General features: G+C 35.2%; 1 protein-coding gene across 2 annotated transcripts; it reads right to left on the reverse strand.

Annotated features, from left to right (window-relative positions):
* Positions 1-2,934: 2,934 nt before the first annotated feature.
* Positions 2,935-8,916, reverse strand: LOC109219682 (isoflavone 2'-hydroxylase-like). 2 transcript variants are annotated; one of them, XM_019384157.1, is made up of 3 exons: positions 7,850-8,916; positions 3,635-4,279; positions 2,935-3,232 (listed from the first exon to the last, which is right to left on the reverse strand). In XM_019384157.1, the coding sequence occupies exons 1-2, from the start codon at positions 8,786-8,788 to the stop codon at positions 3,656-3,658; spliced, it is 1,563 nt and encodes a 520-aa protein (XP_019239702.1). In that variant the 5' UTR covers positions 8,789-8,916; the 3' UTR covers positions 2,935-3,232; positions 3,635-3,655. The 2 variants fall into 2 exon arrangements, with proteins under 2 accessions (XP_019239702.1, XP_019239701.1); XM_019384156.1 differs by lacking the exon at positions 2,935-3,232 and having other exon boundaries at positions 3,357-4,279.
* Positions 8,917-10,134: the final 1,218 nt, after the last annotated feature.

Genomic DNA, 10,134 nt, shown 5'->3' on the forward strand with positions numbered 1-10,134 from the left:
AGCCCCTGGTTTATAAGCCCAATTGAGGTGTTGAGGCGAGTTGGGAGGTTGCTTATGAGCTTGCTTTACCTCCCAGCTTATCAGGAATTCATCCGATTTTTCACATGTCTATGCTACGGAGGTACCGCGCCGACTTGTCTCATGTGTTAGACTTCAACACTATTCAGCTAGATGGGAGCTTGGGTAATGAGGAGGAGCCAATTGCTATTGTTGAAAGACAGGATCGTCAGCTGAGATCCAAGAGGATTTCCGTGGTTAAGGTTCAGTGGAGGGGCCAACCAGTCAAGGAGGCAACCTAGGAGTCCGAGGAGGACATGCAGAGCAGATACCCACACTTATTCAGCACTTCAGGTATGAATCTAAACCCGTTTGAGGACGAACGTTTGTTTAAGAGGTGGAGAATGTAATGACTCGACTGGTCGTTTTGCTTTCTAGAACCCTATTCCCCTAAATAAGACTTCTCGTACTTACTTTTACTGATTTATGACTTGCAGGGATGGTTGGTTCAGGATTTGGAAGAGTTTGGGTTGAAATCGGAACATTTGGTTCCTTAAGGTTGGCTTAAAAGGACATGTTTGACTTCGGTCAACATTTTGAGTAAACGACCTCGGAATCAGGATTTGAAGATTCCAACAGGTTCGTATGATGATTTCGGACTTGGGCGTATGCTCGGATCAGGTTTTGGGTGACCCGGGAGCGTTTTGGCGCCTAATAGTGAAAATTGGTTCTTGAAGGTTTTTAGAAGTTCTTTAAATTTGGTTTGGAGCAGATTGTTTTGGTATCGAGGTCCGAAAGAAATTCTGAGACTGATAATAGTTTCGTAATGTCATTTAAGACTTGAATGCAAAATTCAGTGTCAATCCGAGTAGTCTAAGTATGATTCGATACGTTCAGAGCGATTTAGAAACTTGAATTTCAAAGTTTGATTTAATTTGGTTTTGGGGTGTGATTCTTCATTTTGTTTTTGTTTTACACGTTTCGAGAGTTCGAGCAAGTTCATATTATGTTTATAGACTTGTTGGAGTTGTTGGACAGGGTCCCAAGGGGCTCAGGTGCGTTTCGAACCACCCGGAGTTGAGATGAGACACACTAGATTTGCTGCTTCTTGTTTCCTTCTTCGCGATCGCGATCGCACCCTCGCGTTCGAGATTAAGGATTTGGGGTGCTGTGGCTGGGAAGCTTTTTCCCTTCACGTTCGCATGCTGAGGATCGTGTTCGTGAAGGTCTGGGTCCTCTAGCCTTCGTGTTCGCGTGGCCTGGCTCGCGTTCGCATAGAGGAGGCTTAGCTGGTAGCCGCTGTTGACTCTTCGCGTTCGTGAAGTAGCCCTCGCGTTCGCGAAGTAGCCCTCGCGTTCGCGTAGGGTAGGCCATGTGAGCCTCCGCGTTCGCGAGGCTCCTGTCGCGTTCGCGTTGAGTAAGCTTCCTGGGCCTGGAACTTTTGCCTTCACGATCGCGAGGCCTCTTTCCCGATCGCGAAGAAGGTAGACATGGCAGTGAACTTTTCAAAAACGGAACTTAGGCCATTTTTGCTCATTTCTTCCATTGTGGTGCGATTTTTGGAGCTCTTGGAGAGGGAATTTCACCTAACACTTTGAGGTATGTAATTTCTACACCGTGTGAGCTAAATATATAGTTTATGGGTAGATTATAACATGTAAATTAGTGGAAATCATGGTTTAGGTGAAAAACTAGGGTTTTGCTAAAAATGAGATTTAATCACAAAATTTGTTATGGAATTTAGTAGAAATCATATACTTATGCTCCTTAGGTTATGGGTAACAACTTCCTTTAAATTTTTTGGAATCCGAGCATGTGGGCCCGGGGGTAAATTTTAGGAATCTTGCAATTTAGGTTGGGTAATCACTTAAATGGGGGACTTGTGAACTTTTGAGCATATATTTATTAGTTTATGTAATATTTGACTAGTTTCGAGTCGTTCGACGTCGAATTTGGAGATTTGGGCACGTTCTTGAATTGGAAGTAGGCTTGAGACGAGGTAAGTCTCCTTTCTAACCTTGTAAGAGGAAAATTTCCCTATAGGTGAATTTGATTATAAATATAAGTAATTGCGGGGGCTACGTACGCACGAAGTCACGAGAGTCCGTATGTAGCCATTATTCCTGTTATGTCCGGGTAGTTTAGGTTTACACCATACTTTAAGAACACCATTATTTGATGATACTTGCTATTTGTAATAAATGGAATTAAGTTTAGAATTTTTAAGGATTTAAAACTTCAAGTTGAATTGCCTTTTTCTGAAAGAGAAGGATTTAAGAAAGAATTTGATTTAAATGATTAGATTTATATTTGACCGTATCGCATGAATGATTCGCGAGCGGGGTGAATAAATGCATCTATGGTTTGCGGCGTTCGACCCTCTGGACCGTACGACCTCGTCATAACTTGCGCATGTTATTTATTTGGAACTTTCTATGAATTGTACTGCTTTAATGCCTTGAATGTAAATTGTTAAATGATATGACTGAAATTGATGTTATATTTATGAAAGAAAAACTTGTCACTTCCTGATATTTACTGTCGGCATTTTTCATGATATCCATGCTTATTATACCACTTTAATTATTTTATTGTTGGCCCTAGTAAGTGTCAAGTCGACCCCTCGTCACAACTTCTTCGAGGTTAGACTGGATACTTACTGGGTACATAATATTTATGTACTCATACTACACTTCTGTACTTAATTGTACAGGATCTGAGGCGAGCGCATCTAGTTATCCACCTAACAACTAAAGAAGTGGTCATCTTCATCTTCAGGAATATGTTTTTTTAGTTGGGCAGCATACTTTGAGAGCACCTTCTTGCCATAATTTCTACTGCCAAGAGCAAAGCAATTGATTTGTCTGTGCAATTGATTTGTCTGTATAACATTAGTTATAAACGGAAGCAATATGTCTCCTTATATTGGTATGAGGGTGGCCGAATTCCTTCTTTAATAAATACTCCAAAACCTAGAATATTTCAATTAAGAAGAAAAATCTACTTCTAATTTCATTTGTTTTCCTTATTGTTTCCACATCCTCAACCTTTTCCTTCCGTGTAAGCAATTCCTTATTTATTGAAATACTTTTAGCACATGAATTCCTCTGGCTAATATCTTTCTTGTTATGCACGAACTGACTTCTTTTCGTAATTCAACTTGTGCGCGTGTTCATTCTTCACGTGTCTAATTGGCATTCCACGTTATCAGCTACAAACATGGTTCTCTTGTCATCTGCATATCATATATGTTCATTAGTTTAGTAGCATAGTATCCTGCCCAAGAAACCTGATTTTTTTATTATGTTTGATCCTAGTTTGTCAATCATCGAAACACATTCATACTCAATTATGCTCAGTTCAACAAAAGCTAGAGAATATGAGATTTACCTGGTCAGATCAAAGATTCAACATTTTTTTTTCAAGACACCAAATACTACTAAGAGAAAGTAAAACATCTTGTAATAGATTCTTCTCTTCGGCATTTACTCTTTTTTAACATAACCTTGGAACTATTTTCTTATTTATCATCCATTGTTGATTAAATTTTCACAAACTAGCAACACAGAAAAGTGACAATTCCCTTGTAAAGAGCGTGAAAATCATATGCGTGAGCATAGTGGGTAGAGAAGATTACATTTGGCATAGAAAAATTGCCTTAGAGGTGGGATAGAAGCTGGACAAGATCTTCGCGCGGAGTGCAGACAACCTTTAAAGGCTTGTTCTGCATAGTCATTCTAGAATTATAGCTTTCCTCCAAGCTTTCTGCTTCCTCAATTTGCCAGTCAAAGCATTGAATAAGTGCACCTAATGCCAAAGAAACTGCTCGCAATCCCATATCAGCTCCAGGGCACGCTCTTCTCCCCATTCCAAATGGTACAAGCTTGTAATTGAACCTTTCTGTTTCCCCCTCCGTTGCCTCAAATCTCTCTGGCTTGAACTTATCAGGCTCCTCCCATACCTTGGGATCCCTGTGAATGGCCCAAGTGTTGACAAATAGCATTGTATGTTTTGGTATATCATATCCTCCAACAATACAATCTTCAGTTGAAAAATGAGGCAATAGAAGTGGTATCGGAGGGTATAATCTCATTGTCTCATTAACAACGCAATGCAAATACGGAAGCTTGTTGAGGTCAGATTCGTTCAGCAAGCGCTTGTTCCCAACTTTGTTGTCAATGTCAGCTCGTAGCTTATATAATGCCTCAGGGTGAGCTACAAGAAGCCTCATTACCCATTGGATGGTTGTTGATGAGGTCTCTGTTCCTGCAACAAAAACTACCTGCAACAAAATAAATGTAGCCTTCATAAAAAAATTAAAGGATCTACCTTTTATTTTAACAGATACAATTTACATTTGAATAATATATTAGTCGGACTTCATGTTCAAGTGCTCATGTATTATCTCGGAAATACAGGCGAAGTTTACCATTTTACAAAGGACAATTAGAATTAAATTTAGGGGTGGATAAAGTGGCACAAACCCATTTGACCCATCCAGGTTTTAATGGGTTGGGCATGAGCTAATTTAATGGAGAAAATCTCATTTTATACCTATTAATTCTAAACTATTTACCCTTTAATGCCCAGACTCAAACTATTTACTACTCCTACCCATACTCCCCAAACTATTTACCCGCTAGTTGTTCCCAGAGTCAAGGCTTCAATCACAAAAAGCTTAGCGTTACTAAAATAAAGATTGGATACAGATTCTCTCTGAATAATCACTGTTATGTACAAGAGAATTTTAGCATACGAAGGTGACCAACTGATAACCGCAATCGAGGTTATTTGAAAAAATTGAACTAGGCTCTGGCCCCTTCCTCCTTTCTCTAATTGAGTAGTTTCCATGAACCATGCGATCAGAATTACATGTGGACAAAACTTACAAAGCCATGGTTTGGATACTTCATTAAGTACAAGAGCAGATTACATCCCAAATCTAAATTTTTGTGTGTATTTGAATATCCACCATTGTTGGGCTTGAAGCTCAATTTTATTTTTGAAGATTTTTTGTTTGATTCAAAGTGGGTGCTGTTAAATATTGCTTATAGTACCTTCTAGAAGTTCATACTGAAATTTTTGATAGCATTTGGACCTGATTTGAGGTGATTGAGATCGAAATTTTCAGTTGAAAATCGAAAGAAGAACACAGCTACAGTATACCACTACAGTATACAATATGTTGTAGGAGCATATAGCTATACTGCAACAGTACACTATTATAATGTACAAAACAGTATACCGCTACAGTATACTAATATACTATAGGAGTATATAGTTATACTACAACAGTATACCATTATAGCATACAAATATATTATTATGGTATACTGTAATAATATGCAAGATATTGTAACAATATGCTGTAATAGTATACAATATACTATAATAGTATACTTATTACCCGTAAATTCACTTCCCTTTTCCCTTTTAATTTGTTTTAAGCTTTTACCCAGCGTGAGGGGCAAATTGAAAATGCAAATAAATAAATAAAAATTATAGTATGCTATATGATGTAACAGTATACTCTTACAATTAGATCCTTTTAGAATTTTTTAAATTTTTTATTGACAACTGATATTATTTTAGTTTAATAATTAAATTAATTTTTTTTAACTCATTGCGTACAATTGTATACCATGTTGGTATAGCTATATACTATACTGGTATCATATGTTAGTTAATATTTTTTTGGTTGTATTAGCTACATTTAATTGGTACACAATTTGATTTTTCTTTAGTAATAATATAAAAAAAGAATAATAAAAAATAGTAAAAACAGTAAATGAATTAGATTATGAAGAGAAAAAGAATATAAAAAAAAGAAGTTAAATGAAATTAGAAAAGGAAAAAAGAAAAAAATAAGAAGAAAAAGAGAAAAAAGAAAAGGAGAAAAGAAAAAAAAAAGAAAAAAGAAAAGGAGAAAATATGCATAGAAATAAAAAAGAATTGGAGAATAAAGAAAATTCCCCACAAACCCTACTATGGGTAGGAAATGTAATTAATTTATGGGTAGAAAAATAAATGGGTAGACAAGGGTATATAGTTTTGTTTTTGTGGGTTACTGTGTCAAAACCCCAATTTAATGATGGGATAAGTTTTGGCACGACCCAACTAAACCCATTTGTTTTCTGTAGCCCAAATCAGCCCACGATTTAAGCCCAAACTGACCCATGAACAGCAATTGTCTTTTAAAGCTTCTAAGGATATGTTTGATATGAAGTAATTTTATCACTTATTTTCTCATGTATGATTGGCGAGTGAAAATTTTTTTCAAAAAAATATTTTCTATTGTTTGGTTAGAGAATCGAAAATATTTTGAAGGAAAATAATTTTCTATGCTACTCTTCTCAACTCACTCAACGCAAATCCCCATGTTTCCTTTGACCCTCCCCCTCACTTCTTCCTCCCAAATACCCAACGTTTTCAACATTCTATTTTCTTCAAGAATTCAATTATTTTTAAAAAAAATTCACACAAATCAAAAGGAACTAATGTGCTGCTTTACTTTTTTTCATAAGAACAACATTGAGATTTGAGCTTCATAACTAAAAATAAAACATACTTTTTCTTGTCGAAACAAAACAAAATTATTCTTTCTATAATATGGAAAGAAAATACTCATTTATCGAAATGAAAGAAAATATCTTTCTACAGCATGAAACGAAAGTATTCTTTTTGTAGTAATAAAATAAAATATTTTTCTACAACAGGAAAAGAAAATACTCATTTTGTGAAAAAGAAAATATTTTTTCTACATCATGAAAAAAGTACTCTTTTTTTTTAAAAATAAAAGAAATTACTTTTTCTACAACATGAAAAGAAAGTACTCATTTTGTGAAAAAAAAAATACTTTTTCTATATCACGAAAAGAAAATACTTATTTTGTTGAAACGAAAGAAAATATTTTTTCTACATCATAAAAAATATTCATTTGTTAAAAGTTGGGAATAGGGGTAGGGGGTACGGGCGTAGGTGCGGGTTGGGGTGGTAGGAGGTGGATTGGGGTGGGTAGAAAGTTCTAATTTCACTATTTTTTTATTATTCAGATCTTTGTTAGTATTATAAGATAAATAACTATGAAATAAAGTTCTAAATTTAAACTGAGGAAAGAAATCATTAGGCAAAAATTGACATTTACTCCAAAACACATGACAACTTTTACATACTTGTTTAAAAGTTGGGAATATTGCAAAGATTTGGGTCAATTTGGATGGGTTGGGTTACAACCTATTGTTTAGCCCATCTTGACCCGGATGAAATTTGAACAGGGTTGGGCTCATTTAATGAGTCATCCCATCTTGACCAACCCAAAAACAGTCAAAACAACCCATTTGTCACCCCTATTAAAATTAGTTCTAACAAGTCGAGATTAGGCTGCTTATTGCCAAGCAAATGCAATCATGCATCAAAGTGAATTTGCTCCTACTCTGATATGCCAATTCTTTACCTTAAATTATAATAGGTCCTGTTCACATAAGAATAAATAAACTTTTAGAGAAGAGTAGAAAGTTCATCCACATACAACACTCATCAGAAAATATATGTGCACCATCTATCAAAATGACTACTATATAATAATAATCTAAACAGAGGGAAATGACCAATTAAAAAGAATGAAATGAAAGCACTAATTTTGAATATCTACCTTAAGAGACAAGCATTGACTAATCAAGCCTAGATGAGATGCACATGGAATTCAAGTGTTTGAAAGTGACAACAGAGAAAAGAAGTCCACATGATAAGAGTATATATCTATTCTAAATGTAAGCAGTCACATCAAAATTAGATGAAAGTTTAATTTTTTTATTTTTCTAATAGAAGAAGGCCAAAATAACAGGATACCAACCAGCATAATACTTTTGATGATATCATCTGTGTAGAATTCAGGCTCTGATTCTTGAAGAGACAAGAGATTTTCAATCAGTGTGGTTTTCTTCTCCATGTTTCCAACAGTAGTATTAGATTGTGAAACACTTCTTTTCTTGTGTCGAAATTCATCAAGCAAGCTGTTCAAGAATTCATTTCTTTTATTGTGAATTGAGGCCATCTTCTTCTCCAGCCCTTTGTAACCAAACCACCTCAATACTGGCAAGAAATCACACATATTCAAGAATGATATTGTTACTAAGAAAGTCCCTCTAAGTTTTTCAATAATTTCTATGCCCTTTTTCTTGCCAGCATCTTCCTCCTTCACAATTTGTCTCCCAGCAATAATTTTGGTCATAAGGTTGAAAACAAAAGTAAAAGACCAGTTGGTCAAATCGATTTTTTTGCTACTATCCTTTGAGAATTTGTATAACGAACGGATAAATATTCCAACTTCTTGATCTCTAAGGATAGAAGTTTTCTGTAGGCTGTGTGAAGAGAAGAGTTCAACGACAGTTAATCGGCGAAGAATTCTCCAAAGTTGGCCATAGGGTGCCCAAACATAGACAGTATAATTGTAGGTAAACTTGTCACCGGCCATGGTCTTGGGCCTATTTGCGAATATGATATCATTCTTGGTTAAACATTCTTCAACAGCAGATGGTGAGGACACAACAATCACTGGCATGGAGCCCAACTTGAGGTATAAAACAGGACCATATTTAGTTGATAAGGATGTTAGAGTTAGATGGAGAGTTTTCTTGAGAAGGTAAAGGTGACCAATTATTGGAAAAGAAAATGGACTTGGAGGTAGATTTCTTCTCTGATGGAAAAAATATTTGATTAAAATTGGAAAAAGACACAGTGCTACAGCTAAGTAGAAGTAGGAAGAGAATGAGTAGGAGTATTGGTTCACCATGGTTGAATCAAACAAGAAAGATTGAGCTATGAAATGAAGAGGAACCACTGAAGTTGACTATTTAAGGAGAAAGAATCTTTAGCCTTGGACAATATTTTAAATGGAAATTAGAAAACCAACTTGGTGAGTTTCTTTGGTTTGGGTGCGAAATTCTAAAATTCTAAATTAATAATTTATATATATTTAATATATATTTTAAGACAAATAAAAAATTTGAATAAAAACTACTAAGTTCAAACCCGGAACTAATAAGCCAGCTCCGCCCCTACCACGCCACTAACGTAATAGTAATAAAAAATTGAAAAAAACGTGCTGAAATAGCAATTTAGTACTCCAAAAGACAACCAAAGAGTTTGAGGAGACTACGCAAGAGACTGCTTATATTCTATTGAAGGAATATAAAAAAATACAGAGAAGAAGACTAAGGCGTGATTCTCTTTTGATTTATTGATTATCCAAACCTAATCTTAAATAATGAATAAACAAGGTGCTACTTGTTCAAATGCCAGAACAAAATTTTGCCAGTATAATTGGCAAATGAGAAACATGACAGATTCTCATTTTGTTAACGTGTGATTTAAAACTAATAAAGACTTTGACACTTTTTACAATTAACAGTTTTACAACTAGGCCTATAATGACAATTTAGCGCATTGAGAGGACTAACACGCAAATCTCTAAAGTATTATCACTTCAAATTTTGACTACCTGTCATTACTCGTTTGAATTTTCAGACATCTTCTTTTAGTTTACCGATTCTAACAATTAGAGTTAGAAAGTAAATTGAATCTGAAAAAGAAAATTATTGAATGCATAAAAGACTCCTAATAAGAAAAGGGGAATTTCCAAGCACTACAACAAAAAAAGGGATTTAGCTACAATTACTTACAACATGTTTACCTTGAAAATGGTATACAATTATATTTGATTTTGTGGTTCTAAAAATATGTGATTTATTTCAATACTAGTTGTTTAGGCAATAGATGCTAAATGTAAGTAAAGAGAATAAGATATGCAAACCAAAGCTATCTCAAGACTGGGCCTCGAGCTGACTGGAACAGGGTCTTCGAGGTCCAGCTAGGGTAGTTAGCAATGAACAATTGGTGGAGAAACAATGATAATGGAGGCCTCAAAGATAGCCTTTTGCGGTTAATAATGAGCAATAAATGAAGAACAGTAAACGAACAATAAATGAACAAGCAATAAATCTGTAGAATAACTGTTGAACTCGGTTAGGCAAGAAGAGCAGAGAATGTTCTATTGTATTTCAATAATCCTTATTAAAAAATGACAAGGGTCCCCTTTATATAGGAGAGGGGAATCCCCACATAGTACATGTTTAATAA

The sequence above is a fragment of the Nicotiana attenuata genome, unplaced genomic scaffold (assembly GCF_001879085.1).
Source record: "Nicotiana attenuata strain UT unplaced genomic scaffold, NIATTr2, whole genome shotgun sequence".
NCBI classification, from domain to species: domain Eukaryota; kingdom Viridiplantae; phylum Streptophyta; class Magnoliopsida; order Solanales; family Solanaceae; genus Nicotiana; species Nicotiana attenuata.